At 41.2% G+C, this 17,908-nt stretch overlaps 1 protein-coding gene across 1 annotated transcript; it reads left to right on the top strand.

Moving 5' to 3' along the window:
* The first annotated feature begins 6,847 nt into the window (after nt 1-6,847).
* FAM221A (family with sequence similarity 221 member A) lies at nt 6,848-17,144 on the top strand. The gene is given in 7 exon segments (XM_052799989.1): nt 6,848-6,973; nt 8,734-8,907; nt 9,372-9,562; nt 11,814-12,020; nt 12,857-12,967; nt 13,641-13,729; nt 15,503-17,144. Coding segments are annotated over 7 exon segments (897 nt in total). The 5' UTR covers nt 6,848-6,917; the 3' UTR covers nt 15,572-17,144.
* The last annotated feature ends 764 nt before the right edge of the window (nt 17,145-17,908 follow it).

Genomic DNA, 17,908 nt, shown 5'->3' with positions numbered 1-17,908 from the left:
GACTCCTGGTTTGTTGGGGTTTTTTTTTTTTTAACAGTCTCATCATTCTTGCTACATGTGCTCTAGGTGTTTCTGGACTGGAAAATTGTATGTCTCTGAAGTTTTGCAGTAGTCTATCTGGTATTCTTCGTGCTCAATCACTGAGTTCTTTTGCTCCTGAAATTCTAATGCCCTGAAACTTTCCTTTTTATGCAGGGATTTTGGAGACTGATACAGTAACTTACATGCAGTTACGTACTCCTCATAGTAATGCATGGTTCCATTAGCAAATAGTTGCTTTTCTCTCCGGTTTCAGTAGTACAATGGCTCATTGGAATTATCTTTTACTTGACAGATATATAGGGAAAACTGTGAACTACCTAAATCTTATGGCAGAAATGTTCCATTCATGAATATAGTTGAAACAACTGTTTATCAAGAAGCAAGTTAAAAATAGTCTAGTAGCATCCTACATCTAATTTTACATGAAACGAGCATTATTAGGGGTTGATACAGCAATACATCAGTGGCTGTGATACGTCGTGCCCCTCTTTTCATGGCCAGTCTTGTCCTGTGCTGTATCGCCATGCTGTGCCTCTGACGTGTGTTCTGCCTTCACCAACTATCTAGCACAGTACTATTTCCATGATTTCTGTGCTCCAGCAGTGCAGAGGGTGGAAGCTGCACTTCATCCTTTTTGCTGAGATGACAGCACTTTTTAAGAGTGGCAAAACTAAACTTCAAGCATGTGGACTAAGGAAAAGAGGGTAAGGAAGGGATAAGAGGGGGGTCTCAACTGCCTTTTCCATCCACAACAGCAGCAAGAAAACATCTGTATGTTCTACTATGCAGCTTCCTTTATAGGGTATTTTGAGAGGTGTGGCAGCCCTGCAATGGCAGGAGGTTCTGTAAAGAACCCAAGGGCTTGTGAAAAAGAAGCAAGAGAAAGCCTGCAACTCACCCCGGGTCCAAAATGTTTGATGGTATCACAGCATTTGGTTGTGTTGCCAAACATTTTTGAAATCTTTTTTAAGAGGAATATTCAAATAGTGTTTCTGCTGTGCTACAGTTTTTATGATACAGCTATGTATTTCCCATTTCGGATGACGATCACAAATCCCCCCAAAGTGACCTGCTTCAAGTTTTGTGAAATACAGAATCTCCTTAAGGTTGGTTGGTTCTTAGGCTGGATTGGGTTTGGGTTCTTTTTCCTTTTCTTTTTCTTTGGAGGTCAGAGGGACATAAAACCTCCCTTATATGAAGAACTCCTGATTTGGGTGGTGGTGGTTATTGTTTTGGGTTTGTTCTTTTGGTAATTTCTGAGACTTGAATTTTCCCAGCTGTAATTTGCCTCATGGGTGTTTACCAGCTGATTTTACTTGGTAATTGATAGTATTTATGTGCCTGTGAATGGTTGTTTAATGTAGGTAGCAAAAATGTTCAAGATCCACTCCCAAACAAAAGTTCAAATGAAGAAAAATGGAAAGAAAAGAGTATGTTGATTGCTGTCTCAACAGCTAGAAGCACCACAGGTCTCAATACAGCTCTCAAGTTCCACAACCAAAATAATGAGCAGGCAAACATCTTTCTTAGGGAAGATTTTCTTGATTCTCTTGTTCTTTTTGTTGCTTTCCTGTGGGGGGTTGACTCTGGCTGAATGCCAGGTGCCCATTAAAGCCATTCTATCACTCTGCCCTTCTCAGCTGGACAGGGGAGAGAAAATACAACAAAGGGCTTGTGGGTCGAGATAAGGACAGGACAGATCACTCACCAATTACTGTCACAGGCAAAACAGACTCAACTTGGGGAAAATTAACTCAATTTATTACCAATCAACCAGAGTAGGGTAATGAGAAATAAAGCCACATCTCGGAACACCTTCCCTCCACCCCTCCCTTCTTCCCGGGCACAACTTCACTCCCAGATTCTCTACCTACCCCCCCCAGCGGCGCAGGGGGATGGGGAATGGGGGTTTCAGTCAGTTCATCACATGTTGTCTCTCCCGCTTCATCCTCCTCAGGGGCAGGACTCCTCACACTCTTCTGCTCCAGCGTGGGGTCCCTCCCACGGGAGACAGTCCTCCATGAACTTCTCCAATGTGGGTCCTTCCCACGGGCTGCAGTTCTTCACGAACTGCTCCAGCATGGGTCCCTTCCATGGCGTGCAGTCCTTCAAGAGCACACTGCTCCAGCGTGGGTCCCCCACGGGGTCACAAGTCCTGCCAGAAAACCTGCTCCAGCGTGGGCTTCTCTCTTCACAGATCCACGTGTCCTGCCAGGAGCCTGCTCCAGCGCGGGGTTCCCACAGGGTCACAGCCTCCTTCAGGCACCCACCTGCTCCAGCGTGGGGTCCTCCACGGGCTGCAGGTGGATATCTGCTCCACCGTGGACCTCCATGGACTGCAGGGGGACAGCCTGCCTCACCATGGTCTTCCCCACAGGCTGCAGGGGAATCTCTGCTCCGGCACCTGGAGCACCTCCTCCCCCTCCTTCTTCACTGACCTTGGTGTCTGCAGGGTTGTTTCTCTTACATGTTCTCACTCCTCTCTCCGGCTGCTGTTTCTGCCTGTCCCAGCAACTTTTTTTTCCTTCTTAAAAATGTTATCACAGAGGCACTACCACTATTGCTGATTGGCTTGGCCTTGGCCAGTCTGTCTTAGAGCCGGCTGGCGTTGGCTCTGTTGGACACAGGGGAAGCTTCCAGCAGCTTCTCACAGAAGCTGTAACCGCCCCCCACTACCAAAACCTTGCCACACAAAGCCAGACCCAATACATTCCTCATCTATATAAATAATTTTTGAATCTCACCGTAGTAACCATGATGTAATTAAGATATCCAAGCATTGTCTCACAATTGTGTGTAACGAAGAAAAAGTGCTGAGTGGTTCCACATTAAAGAACCTTTGGGATGAATGGATGGACAGACAGATACTCCGCTGAAACACACTGAGATGGCTCTTAACAAGCTGCTTATCCACTGTTAGCATCACAGAAGTTTGTTGATCTGTTTTTAATAAAATAATTTTAAAAATACAGAAACATGGCACAAGGATGTAGAGGTTCTTGTAATCAGTGTGGTGAAACATCAGTATCCTTTGGCATCCAGTAACATGCCTAACATATTGCACAGTTGTCTGTTTTTCCAAGTAACTGCAAAATACTTCTTTTTCATTAACACAGTCATTTAAAGAGGCTGGCTAGATAGATCTAAATTCTAATTGAAAATATTTGCTAATGCAGAGGTTTCCAAACTGCATCATGTCTGTGATGTGTGCAAGTTGCCTAAGTGACCAAGTGCCTCCTGTGGTGCAGGTATGTATTCTGGGGGTAATCACTGCTGTTGCAGCCTTTGTGCGTGGGAATGCAGAAGCAGAGTAATTTTAGGAAGCTCTACAAGAAGTCTATTTAGAAAAATGACTGCATAAAATTTAAGTTCCCAGTTTATTATGTTTTCTTAAAAACCTTTTAGAAAATACTTTCTCAAAATCTCAGTTTGTCTAGGATGATGCACATGTGCATTTGTATCTGTTTAAAAGTATCATTTAGGTTATTAAAATGAGGCCCAAGTTAACGAAAAAAGCCTCCCATTACACACATTATGAAATCATATCATTTAAGCACTGGTGGCATCACATGCTACTGAATTATCTGTAAGTGATCTTAATTCCTACAAATTTCCCAACTATGTTTGTCAGTACCTCCAGCAAAAACCTTTCATTATTTATTGACCCTTGCTTGCATATTCCCTGTGGCATTCATCAGCTTACTCTGTTCAGCAGATATCTATTCATGTTCTGTTTCTCTGATAGCAAACCCGAAGAGAAACATGTTGACATTTTTAAATGCCTGTAAACTAGGTTAATAATACACAAACTAAATTTTATTGTAGCACAATATATGGTCAGGGTTAGAAGTTTATAATAAGTCAGTACTGCTTACATTTGAAGTATTTCAGAATATTGATAACAAATGTGGAGGGAGGAAAAAATTTGATGGAAACTGTTTCCATTATTCTTTACACAACTTCAATTCTTCTCGTTTTCAAAATAGCTAATTAGAGATAGTCATTAACCAAACGCATAGAGTGACTAACTGCTACTTCAAAATGATGACTTGAGGTCTAAAATATTAAACCAGTTATTTCTAAATTATTTATTCCTGCATTAATGAAGTGGCGATCTTCAATTTACATAGGTATTTCACTGAGATGAATTTTAAAGCACATGTCAAACTTGTAAGGATTTTTAAACATTTAAAGGGTCACACATTTTATTGTTAACAGAGGGTGTTGAGAGAGACTGTCAACACCCTGTGCAGCATTAAGCTGTTGCCTTTGATGTGTAGGCAGCACCTTAGGTCTCACAGAGCTGTACTGTAAGCGAATGTCCATATGTTCAACCCACTTTGATCAGTGTTCAGAGATCTTGGGCCAGCAGCGTCCGTATGCTACATCACAGCCATAGGAGGTAAAACTTGCCATCTGGATTCTGTTCCTTTTACTTACCTTGTGGCACAGCCTCTTCACAGTAGCAGAAAGCCTTCCCCACCGCCCCCCCCCCCCCCCCGGAATTCAAAATTATTCGATAGTTTGCCATGGAAAATCTGGTTTGACTCAGTCTTTAATGAATTTTATTTTGGATGTCCATTAATAATCTCTTAGAAGGGATGCGAGACAGGAGAGGGTTTTCTGAATCCAAAATGTATTCCAATGCTCATGCTATGACAGTAAAACAATGGGTGCTTGAAATAGCTTTATTAGCTAAGAACTCAATTTCTTAATTACAAAGTCCTTCACCTTTTATATCTGTTCCCAAGTAAGTCTATGAGCACAAATTTGGATCCAAGTAGATGCTGGGGTGCTAATAAGCTGAACACTGTCTCTTTATTGCAGAAAACACTTGCTGTGATCAAATCCAGGAATAAGTCCTCAATTTTTAAGGTGGAAGGTAGTTACAGAACAGGTGCCCCACAAAAAATTAACTTTTTATTTCCTACTCAATACCTTCTTACTCACTGTTCACAGGTAATCTGATACTAAAGTATAATCCAGACTAACATTTGTAGCCCTCACCAAAAGCTGCCTTATTCAGAAACATGGCTCTGCTCTCCAAACCCAAACTGTATTTCAGAGCACTGTTTTTAACAAAGATCTTGCACAGATGAGGTCCATCAACCCATGACATAGCAGCTCTGCTCATTCTGCGTGAACCAGGCTTGCCAGAGCTCTCCCCCCCAGCTTTATTGGCAGTGCTGGGATCTCTGGCACTAGTGAAATGTGCATACAGATAAGGTATCTCAAAGATCTTTGGTTCTGTGCAGTTCCTGTGCAGCAGTGTGTTCCTCAGTACATTCGAATTCCCTGCCTGCAGAGCTTGTCCTGCTTTCAAGCTCTCCCTCCACCCATCTGTTTCTTTTTTGAAGTTCTAGTCACAGGAGAAATTTTCTTTTCCCTGGAGAAACAATCCTGACTTCTTTGTGTGGTTTTATTTTCCTCTGCTAGCTTACTTGAAGATGTATTGACTGCAGTGATGACTTGCACCCCTATCTTTTCTGCCTTTAGGAGGGACTGGTTTGTGTTCAGATCTCAGTGTGACAGAACACGTGTGTTGTACTGCAGTGCTGGCTGCTCTGGTGAAATTTCTTATACATGTGGCATAGCCACAGGACAAATGCCCAGACCATATGCTCCATCACCTTATTTAGATACTGGTGGAAACCTGAGAGTCTCCCTGCTGTGTCATCTCTCTTTGGGGGACATTTTGGCAAAATGCTGTCTTGGTCCTTGTGACATCTCTCTTCACCTTCTGCTTTGTTGCTGGTGGCTTGCCCAGTGCAAAACAATCTGGAGATTTCCCTGAATTGCTGTACCTTTTTTGACAGGCACCTGTCATGTTATTGTATGGAAAAAAGCCTACCCTCTTGGGTCTCATTTTGACAGTCTGAGGGCTCGTAGCTTATGCTACCACGCAGAGCACAATTTAAATATCAATTTCCTAAAGCTCAGGTAAGAAAAACATACATCTTTTGCTCACCTGTTCAGTCACGATGTGACCAGTATGTTTCTATCAAGTGGAAGCGGTCAATTTACACAGTGCAGTATCAGAAATAGCAGCCCGTGGTCTATTTTGATGATCTTAAAGGTCTTTTCCAACCAAAATGATTCTATGGTTCTATTTACTGCAGCCTGCAAACACGCTGGAGGAGTTGTTTCAACATGGTGGCGTCGTTTGTGGCACATGGAGAGGAATTGGGAATTGCAGGTTGCCAGTCTAAGAGCCATCTTCGGTGACAAGCGTTTCCCGAAGTTGGCCTCCTTTTGTCTTGAACTATGAACAAAGCATGTAATTTATAATGAAACACGTATTTTATAATGGAGCGTATCTTGTATTTTATAATGGAAGAGTGCCAGGGAACGAGCGACCGACCACGACCACCCCTCACCTACGCGCCAGAAACGCGGTGGTGCAAGGTAAGGCCTGAACGGCGGCGGCAGCTCGGGGCAGGGGCGGGCGCCAGGAGGGCTGGGGGTGGCCAGGCTTTGCTGGGTGGCTGGTGCTGCGGGTGGGTGGCTGTGTCGGTGCCCCTTCTGAGGCACCACACCTGCGTGTACCGCTGCGTGCCCCGAGCGCGTCTCCTCCGACTCTGACAGCAGGGTGCGAGGGGTGACCGCCCCCCCCGCCCCGCGGAGGCTGTGTGACCACCCACGCGTGCCCTGGCCGCGGGCTTTGCCGCGCCCATACACGCTGGCACAGACCTCGTCCTCACAGGCACGTTCCTCCGCCGCCGCCTGCCCGCCGTTCGGCTGCGGTACGTGCCGCTCGGCGCGCTCCACCTGCCGTGGGCCCGCAGCCGCTCCGCCCGCCTCTCGCCCTCCTCTCTCCGCGCCCAGCGCTCCAGCCGCCCTGCCCGCCGGCGGCTCAACGGCGGCGGGGCCCGGGCATGGAGCGGCTGCAGGTGGAGGCGGCCGCCCTGGAGGAGTACGCGGAGTACCGGCGGTGAGGGGAGGGCCGGGCCGGGCCGCGCCCGCTGTCGCTGGGGAGGAGAGAGGGGCGGCGCGGCGGGAGGGAGTGGGGGGGGGAGGCCGCTGGGGCGGGAGGCCCGTGGCAGCGGTTTTCCCTCCCCTGCGGTCTGCCCGCGGCCCGGGGTTTCCCCTGAGGAGACAGATCCTCGCAGCCCGGGCGGTCCCGCCGTCCTGAGGCCGCCTCCTCGGGGTCTGCGGCGGCTTCGTTGTGTCACCACGTCCCCTCCCAACCCTTCCCCCGCCATTTATCGGCGAAACGGGACGTGCCCTGACTGACTCCGCGAAGGTGGCCGAGAGCGGCTCTCTGCGGAGGAGGAGCATCTCCCTGCCCTGAAGCGGCTGCGGTGAAGAGGCAGGCCTCAGGGCCGGGAGGCCTGCACGCCTCGCCGGTGTGAAGGCACGTTGTACACGCTGGCTGCCCGCAAGGGAAGTAACGCATCGCTTTCTGACGTCCAGCCTACGCACCAGCCTGCCCGGCCGTGCGTCTGTGCGGCGTGGTGTGAGAGGGTAATCTGCCAACGGCACCGCTTTTCAGGAAACACGGGCTTTCGCGCATCGTGAATTAAGTTTTGCAGCGTATGGACGCCTGCCCTCATACTCCTACGTGTCTTTGCTAATCTCATCAGCGCTCCTCTTGAAGAGTGGATCTTGAGCAAAAATAAACGCGAACTGGATCGTTAACGCTGAAATGTGGTCTTAATTTAGCCTAGGAAAACCTTGAGTAAAACACCAGATGTAGGCGTGGTGGTTTTTCTTACATAGGTAGTTATGCCCTAGATTCAGTGGGTGTCAGCTGGATTGACATGCAAATGACAGTGATGTGTTGACATGTTATTCTGGTGCTGTACGTTATCGGCAATGTACAAATCCACAGAATATTTGACAAAGAATCTCTCATTCGGTATGTTTTAGCACACCCTAAACAATAACTGAACAATACTGTTATTAACAACAGTAACAATAACTGAAATATTTATGGACATTAATAAACTAACCTTCAGCATAGGTAAGTGCTGCAATTAAGTCTAAATTGTATTTTACGGATTTTACTTACTGTCTTCAGTTGTCTCCATAAATGTAGAATCTGGATGCTGCTCCAGAGTTCCCGCTCTTCAGTGACCTTGAATTTGAACGTAGTGATAGCTTAAACAAATGGGCCTGTCTGCGGTGTGGGATACAGCTGCGATCAACATTATGTGCAGAAACTAGCATAGACTTCTTGCAAAGTAGAAGACTGCTTGGATGTGTGTTTGTTACTTTAATGGCAGTGTGCTTACCTGCTTGCAGTTGAATAATCTTCCTCAGGCTAGGCTAAGGTTTGATAACCTGATACAAGTCTGCAGTAAGGTTAGGTGTAGATGGGTGAAGTGACTTGCCAGAGGTCATTCAAGAAGCCTGAGGCAGAGCTGGCTGGTTACACAACCCTTGATGCCCATTGCTTTTTCTGCCGTATGAAAAGGGGCTTGGTAGTTGGCTTTACTTTTTCCTTCTCTCTTACAATGCTGGTTTTCAGTCCGTCAGAGCAAATTTTTTAAAAGAGCATTATTCACAAAATTTCTCTAAAGTTCAGCTATAATTCTGCTAATTGTGTATCACTAGAACAGTACTATGAAAGATAGGATTTTGCATTTACAGCAAAAGTGTTGGTATATATTATTTGAAAAAAATATCTCGAGAAACCTACTTTTATTGTCTTACATGTTCTTATGGGTTTTTTTTATGACATGCTTACAGAATTGTAGGTGATGACGATGGAGGAAAGCTCTTTACCCCTGAGGAATATGAGGAGTACAAAAGAAAAGTATTACCAATTCGGTTACAGAACAGGTTGTATGTGAGCTGGAGATCACCAACTGGCATGGACTGTAAGCTTGTGGGACCAGAGACACTGTGCTTTTGTACTCACCGGTAGGTATCTTTTCTTTTTTTGCACTGTTGTATTTTTTAAAATGAGGGAAATGTAAAATGTTTTCAGATACATTACAGTACAGTATAGGCAAGTTAATTTAAGGTCTAAGGGTTGAGAAAATTAGGTTTTAAATCATAAGAACTGTTCTTAATCTAAATCTCAATACATTTTTTGAGACCAAAATGATTTTGTAGTCTTCAATAAATTCAGCTTTAAGGCATGAGTTATTGTAGATCAGATTGATTCTGATAGTGCTGTCAAAATGAAACATAAGGATCTGTGATATTTACATAATGAATGGATGTAAAAGCACCTGATATTATGAATTTAATTGAAAATTAACAACAGTAATTAATATAATTAAAGATATTTCAAAACAGAACTTGTAAGATAAAAAGCCTTTCAGTTAGTTTTCTGTTAATACTAACAAAGTTATAAAAGTTATTATTTTTGCCTGTTTTAGGTATAAGCAACACAAAACGGACTATGAAGTGATTCCCAAAGACTGTCCTATTTGTGTGCCTTGTAGAGTGAGCCGTTGTCAGTGCCAGTCCTATCACTATGTCCCTCTAAATGGCACATAGCCCATCCGTTGTAGATGCAAACACTTTGCTGATCAGCACAGTGCAGCACCTGGATTTTCATGTAACTCTTGCAAGTTGCTGATGGTCTTGCAGCATTCTTTGCTAGGAAACTTAACAGGAACAGTACGTTAGGGATCTGTATTCTGCCCAGAGTATTAGGTACGTGCTGCACTTGTCACTGATGCGTATTTTGGTCCTTGCAGAAGGATGGGAAATGGGAAGGAAGACATCACCTTTTGCACAGGAGGGTTTAGAACAACAACCTTAGGTTCCCCAAGTTCTGTGAAGGAGAGTAAGTTTCTGAATGATTCGGTTAGGTGCATATGGAGACAGCTGCCTAAAGTTAGGCAGTATGAAAGCACCCAATTTGCAGTTTGTCATTTCCACTGCTGCATGCACGTGACTTTTCTACTTGAACTTGGTAGTTTGAGAGAGGGAAGTGTTGATCTCTGTTCCTCTATTGCCTGGTTGAATATAATGTTAATGTATTTTTATATCTTTTCTCAACTCAATAAGAAGTAGTGCTCTGTTCCCGAATAGTTAGCACTCTAACAAAGCAGTTCCCGAGCATACAGATTGTGGGTCCAGAAATGCAAATGGGAATGGAGTTTCAAGCAAAAGGTTTGAGAAGGCATTAAGAGGAAGCTTTGTGCTTCAGTTGTTTGAGGTTATTGTAATGAAACAGCAGGAATTATTAACCATAAAAACTAAATAATGCATAAAGATGTTTTAGTTTGAAACCTCAAATTAAGTAAGCTGAAGCTTTTTTTGTTAGAGTTCCGTACTGTCAGTAAATTTCTTTCATGAAGTCCGTGTAATTTGTACAGGAAAAATCATAAACAGCTTTTGCTGGATGAGAATCATATCCCACAGAATAAAACATGAAATAGTTATATGATAGTCTTTCAAGAATTTGCTCTAAGTAATATGAAAGTCTTAAATGTGCAATTGGATGATTCAGACTGAATCCTTAGAACACAGTGTTTTTAATAATCATTTACCTTATGCACTTTTTCTAGTGTTTCTCAAAAATACCTGACACTTCTGATGGCTTCAGAGATTACACAGAGAAGTGCCAAGACTTGCTCCTATTTTGGACTTTGTTGTTTTAATGTACTGGTATTAGTCTAGCCTGGTGCTGTATAAATCTAATGTGATAGATAAATTGGAGATGTACTCTCTTTATAATTGAAAAAATATTGCTGTTGCACTTTATATGTTTTATATACTTTATTCTGTATCCAGAGTAAGAGCTCTGTTATTGAGGAGTGCCCAAAATTATATGAAAAAGCCTTTAACATTTCCAAGAATGTGATCCTTCTACATATTACACAAGACTTAAAAAAATTCTTTCTTGGTGCCCTGCAAAATGAACTCTAACACGAGTTGGAAGCAGGGTAATTTGTATAATGAAATATTTGCAAAATCAGTTCCTCAATTTCTTCTTCACATCATTGCTCCAGCAGGGCTTTGATGACAGTCTTAGCTGTAGCTTAGGCAGATATATCACTTCACTTCAGTCTGTGTTTCTGAATGTCACATGTCATTTGTGTAACTATTTCAGTTACATCCTGTGGCTATGTAAGCTTAAAAGCCCCCTGAAAGTCAGTCTAATGGTACTCTTATGTAGAACCTATTTTGCTGTTGCCACAGCCTCTGTTTACTACCCAGATAATTTTGCTAGTTTTAAGAGACATTTAAATTGTGATTTGTGTCATAAATTGAGATTCTAAGTTTTCTGGCCGTGCAACATTGGTACATGCTGTACACCTTTGGAGATAATACTGCCAAAATTCTGGCAGGTTGTCTTCTTTACCCACTGACAGAATTTTTTCTCTTTATTTTTTGTCAGGGGAGGGATAGAGAAGGGTGTTAGTATTGGAAATGGACACAAGTTGCAACATAGGAAATCCAGTTAGATATTAGGAAAGAGATGTCTGCTCCAGGAGAAGACCAACATTGGTCTGGGCTGCTCAGAGAGGTGGAATCTCCATCCTCGGAGGTACTCAAAACTTGACTGAATGAGACCCTGAGACTGGACGACCCCTATGATCTAATCCCCACCTTCATCCTTTCTCCTGTTCTATACAGCATTTTCGTACCATGATGAAAAGAGGCTGTAAAAGGTTTCAGCAAAGATAGCTGATTGCTTTGCCTAAAATCACGTACGTGTTTCCAAATAGAAAGCATAGCTGGATGCTTTTGTAGTGAAGGAGCTCTAGTTTTTGATGAGATCAGTTTAGGAAAACACCATTTTGGCTGCAGTAAAGTATAAATTCCATTATAATTTCACTCATTACGCTTATTTATTTGTTAATTAGGTTCCAAGTGTTTGGGCTTTCATAGCTGCTTTACCTGTGCATGTGGTCAGCCAACATATGCTCATGAAACAGTCGTGGAAACTTAACAAGAGCGCTTAGCTGAAGGAAAGCCTGTGGGGCAGGATGTTCCTTATGCTGCTATGGGAGGACTGACTGGTTTTAGTTCACTAGCAGAAGGCTACATGAGACTCAATGACAGTGGAATAGGTAAGTGCAGCTGACCTGAGATGAAACTTAATTCTCCAACTAAGTAGTTTTGAAAAGTAGTAATTCAACATAGATTTTCAAAGTTCGAAGGCAAAGTGGATCAATAGGAGTAAGATTTAAGACAGATATTTTTTTTCCAGCAGTCCTTAGGTGTGAAGAGACCACTATGACCATCTTGTCCAGCTTCCTGTAGTGAACTGATAAAAAACCTCTTTATCAACAATTATGGTGTTCAGCCCAGTAGCTTCTGGCTGAAGTGGAGTGTATCTTTTAGAAAGGACTCTGTAACTTCTGTTTTTCTCTTAATAATTCCATGTTATATTTATGTTAATCCTTTAGCCTAATACTGCCCAGGTGTTTCTTGGTTATACAGTTACAGCTTTTTTTTTTTTTTTTCCCAAGCTCCAAGGTTAATAGCTGTTCAGCATAAAAAAAACAGGAGTCATTTGTAGATCTTTATTTTTGACAGGCACGTTAGTTGGCCTTGATACCTCTGTTGCTCTGTGATTTTGTGTCATTTAGTAATGGTCACATTTTGTCCTGAAATACTGTTTTATTTATTATTGCCATGTACTCATTATTTCTTTTTTAAATTCTGATCTGGTTTCCTAGATTTGTCTGAAGTTTAGGAACTATAGCATAGCCATAGTAATTAAAGAAACAAAGCTTTCATTTCTTTTGAAGCCATCTGTAATGCTTTTGTTAACTTGAGTTTATGGCGTCTGCACTGAGTATAGTAGATATGAATCTGTAGCCTTGTTTTGACCCCGTCTGGTATGTTCTTAATATATCTCCTGAAATTAATTTTTGTTTTCATTCAACTTATTTTATAACAGGGACTCCTCCTGCTGAACTTGCAGAATCCCTTGTTACCAGCATGGATCATCCATTTCTAAAAGCATTTGAAGGACCTTCTAGTTCTGCTCAAACCATCTCACAGATAGCAGGTGCTATATTAGTAGGATAATACTGTTTTACAAGAAGTATTTAATATAAAATTAATTGGTTTTATGGATGAGTTGAAGGATGCTTAGGGCTAAAATCAAAGTTAAAAATTTAAATGAGTGTTGAAGCCTTGTTATGTGAAAAGTTACTACACCATTCATGTGCTTGAAGTGCTTAGAGTAACTGTCTTGTTAATTTTGCTCATGATGTGCTTTTTAACTTTAATGATTTTTTTCTAGCATTTCGTATCTTCCCTATTAATTGTGTCACTTATGCATTGGATCGGTTGTTCTAATTTTTAATTCCTACTAGAAGCTCATCATATCTGAATGGATCATATGTATTCAGCACAATCCTGTGAAACTGCCTTCTGCCAGAAAGTCTTTTCTGCATGGAATCAGTTATGCTTATTTTATGTCTCTTATTTAGTATAAGAATTTAGCAATTAATATAACTGTTGAACTCCTCCAAGACTATAATAGCTGCTAGCCTACGCTAAAGGGCTTACTCTTTGGTCCCAATTGCTGGGGTTTGTTACTTGCCTATAAAGGTGAGTTCTCACTTTGAATGTGTTTTGCCAAATGTAGAACATACCTAATGGAATAGCAAGTATCATCAATGAAAAAAGTTTTGGGCTTTGTTTGTTGTTTGTTTTTGGTTTTGGGTTTTTTTCAGGTGGTTCTAGTGCCACAAGGCAAGTTTCTCATGGAAAGCATTCAGAAGATGATGACATGGCTTACTTTGAAAAACGTTACCAAGAACGGGCAAGTTACTACATTTATTGCTTAATTCAAATATATTTTCACAAGAGGATGTCTAAAAAAGATAAATGTAAGGTTTAAGTGGCATATAAATGCAGTACATAATTTGTTCTCTTCCTGAGAAAACACTAGCTTCTTAAAGTTTTAAATACAATTATGAGCTATTGCAGGATTTCAGAGGTTAGTCATGATGGTATTTGTCTTAACTGGACAGATTTTTATTGAGGTAACTCTCCATTACAGAACAACAAAATATTTTACTATGTGACAAAAAGACACAACAAAGCAGACTTACAGAAGAGTTCCCTGTGACATTTAGGAATGTGTTTGCTACCTCATTTATAAAACTTTATGATGTTCTTTTCCTTACGAATGTCTGTGTAGTTGGGCTAAATCTGGTGCGTCTTTCTTATATGACCTGAATCACCCCCTTAGAGGTGCCTCCTCCACCCCACTTACTATCTTAAATTTAAATGCCCTGTGGTGTAGGTTACTTAGATGCTTAAATACTTATTCTTTCCCCACATTACCTCCTTAGCTCCACCATCTCAGCTGGGAGTATGTCTTGACTGTTCATGAATTCTTTTGTAAGGCAATGTTGCATAATTAACTTTTAAAATCTTAACTGCTGTTACGCTTGCTGCTTGCAAAAAGGTGTTTGTTAATGAGAAAGTTGTTCTAGCTTTGTGAAATTTTAAATAATTTTCTTTATTTTGGAAATCATCACAAAATATGGTAAGATGTTACAAATACAGTATCAGTTTATAGGAGAAAATATGTTACCACCAAATCCAAATTGCTGCATTTCTTGCCCCCCCTCCCCCCGTAAGATTTTATTTTCTTTGCCAAAGGTAGTAGGAATTTCAGATACAAACCTCAAGCCTCCAAATAGGGAAGAATATTTTAAAATTAGTTTCTGTGTAGACCAACAACAGGATTGCTTAGCAGTGAGTTAATTTGTAGACATCCAAATCAGGGCTGGGGCTTTGCTTCCTTTTGACACTATTTTATGAGGAAAAAAAGCATGTTAAAAATATTATTTTATTTTTCCTTGCATTTTTGATAGCAACGTGATTATCTTATGTTACATGAGATGCAAAAGTCCATGCATCCCTTTTATGTAATTGCTCTAAATAGAATTTCATTCACTAATGTAACAATACTTGAGAACGAACAAGCGTTGCTTCTAAAAACAACAGATATATTTGTTTGGATTAATAGTCTTACTACAAAATGGCAGAGTTAAATGTATGTGTGTTGGTAAATCATACCATGCTGCAAGAGCCTACCTGTGTAAAAAAATCTTACGAGAGGAAGATGTGACCTTGTGGGTCAGTGAGGAGACAGTGAGACGGAGGTTTAGCATCTACCTCAGCAACAAACTTCCTATGTGATTTTGTGCATGTTGGTTAGTCTAACTGTGTATGTTACTTGTCTGTAATAAAACTTTACCTTTCATTGACATAAAGATAAACCCATGAACATTTGTGAGGCACTTTGGACTTGAGGGATACATAAATACCTAGATTGCCATTATCAGAGATAAAGGCAGCGCTGGTTTGAATAGGGGAGGAGCTGCAGAGCTATGGAAATACTCCTTTGTCCTGTGGTGCAAAAGTAAGCGATACTAGGTTGGGCTAATAATGATCTGTAGCTCGCTCCACCGCATCTATCACTCTGGTGAATTTGTGAGTGGATGTAGAGATTTAATACTGCATTGCTAGCCGACTTGCAAATTAATTCTTGAACCACTGTTGGTGTCTGTCTTTGTTACAGCTGAAAAAGGAGAAGGCTGCTAAACAGAAAGAAAAAAGTCCAGTGCCATCAAAGAAGCCAGGAGATTAATAAATACTTATTATATGGCACAGTGTTAATCGTTGTATTGAAGAGTATTTTTCACTGTCCCTACCTGCACGCTTGTATTTCTTCATTTCTTTATTCTGCTGTTTTGTTCTATTGCTGAAATTAAATTTTTAATTATCTTCTTGTAATAAAGATTGGTACTTTAATCAATGCATTTGTAATCTTCATAATTGTTACATAGATATTCCTTTGAGGATGGAAAATCATATTTAGAGATTTACAGAACTGTTATTTAAGATCTGAGAGAATAACCATGTATTTAAATATTTCATTGTAGTAGGGCAAAGAAAATACATGTCTTACAGTCCTGTGACGCGCGCACTTTATTTGTAGAGTCCTTAGGACTCATCTTGTTCATGGATTTTTACTTGGTAGGATTCGTTTTGTTAATATTGACATTTTAATCTTTCCTTCAAATCTTTTTTTTTTTTCTTTCTGTTGGTTTCATCGCCTTTACATAAAATTCAAACATACCCTTCTCTCATGCTTCTCTAGGCTCTGTTCTTGCCAAAGTATAAATATTTTTTTATATGTGAAGTTCTGTACGCCTGTAAACCCATTTCCACACATCCTTACTAGCTACTTGAAGGGATCCTGCTTGTATACTTTATCCCAGATTTCTCTGTCTGATACTGTCCATAACAATGATTCTATTACACTAAACTTCTGAAAACATTAAGTGGAAATGGATATGCTATTTATTGCATGTAAACAAATAATTGTATGGCTTTATTATCAATTTATATATCCAACAGATACTCTTTCATCATGTCTAATCCATCACACAGACTTCCTCAAGAAGGGAGATGTGCTTTTGTATTCTTTGCCCATATTCACAGCTGTGGCAGCATATGTTGTGTTAAAGGTGGGGGACAGGAAAATTTAAAATTCGGTAACTTTGTGTGGTGGTTTAAATCTGCGAAGCAGCACAGCAAGAACTTGGTACAGAATAACTGTCAGAGGCTGCAGCTTAGGAGGCAAAAGCAGAGCCTGAGCTAACTTTGTTAGTCTCCTTTGAAAACAGAGAGGTGTAAGTCAGTTTGTGCTTAAAAATACTTGAAGATGTCTGGGATTGAAGACTTTTCAGGTGGTATGTGTGTACTGAGATGGTATAGCAAGAGTTGCCAGAAGCTTACAAAGCTCTGATTCCCATCAGAGAGAATGCCTCTATGTGCCTGATTGGCAGAGGAAAAGAGGTGAGGTTGAAGGCATTTGGTGCAGGGCAACTTGCTTTTTTGTTCAGATATCAGGTGTGGAAAGAGAGTTCTTGGGATTGCATGCAGGTCGTACAGTGACTGATGGAGGTGGCTGGAATCCAAGTGAGAAGGGAATGGAAGGCTCAGTTGCCCAAATTCAAAGATTAAAAAAGGCCATTTACCTTAACTCTGACGTATGCTGCCATTACTACAGATGCCAATCGGAGAGGTTAATCTGTTACTTTAATTTAAAGGTGTAATATATCAAACTGTTAATGAATATTTTAAAATAACCTTTACCTTTAAATTCTACACCGCTACATACTGCTTTAACTTAATAAATAAAAATATTAATTGGAGCTCCCTCTTCTGGTCCTAATAAGCAATCATTTCTACAGATTCTCTACTTGGTCTCATAAGTAAATGGGGATTTCACAATAGAATTACAAGAAAAAACCAAATGTAAATAACATTGGTAAAAAAAGGGTAGATAAGAATATAGAAAAAATATTTTAATTTCAGTCTTCAGAGACATTATTGCAAGCTTAATAGCGGAAGTTTATTCTACTTTCGTATTTATCCCCATGGCTATACCCATTAGGGAATGCAGTTCCAGAAATGTATGTGTGTATTTCAGAGACAAGGTTTCTCACTGTCATGGTTGAACCCCAGCCAGCAACTAAGCACCATGCAGCTCACTCACTCCCCCCCCACCCCCAGTGGGATGGGGGAAAGAATTGAAAGGAAAAAGGTAAAACTCGTGGTTTGAGATAAGAACAGTTTAATAGAACAGGAAGGAAGAAACTAATAATGATAATAATAACAATAATAAAATGACAATACTAATAAAAGGATTGGAATATACAAAATAAGTGATGCACAATGCAATTGCTCACCACTCCCCGACCAATGCCCAGTTAGTTGCTGAGCAGTGATCTTCCCCAGTCCCACTCCCCCCAGTTTATATACTGGACATGACGTCACATGGTATGGAATACCCCTTTGGCCAGTTTGGGTCAGCTGCCCTGGCTGTGTCCCCTCCCAACTTCTTGTGCCCCTCCAGCCTTCTGGCTGGCTGGGCATAAGAAGCTGAAAAGTACTTGACTTAGTATAAATGCTACTT

Source organism: Harpia harpyja, chromosome 1 (assembly GCF_026419915.1).
Source record: "Harpia harpyja isolate bHarHar1 chromosome 1, bHarHar1 primary haplotype, whole genome shotgun sequence".
Lineage (NCBI taxonomy): Eukaryota > Metazoa > Chordata > Aves > Accipitriformes > Accipitridae > Harpia > Harpia harpyja.
Note: the sequence above shows the minus strand (reverse complement) of the source record. Positions and strands in the feature narration are given on the sequence as shown.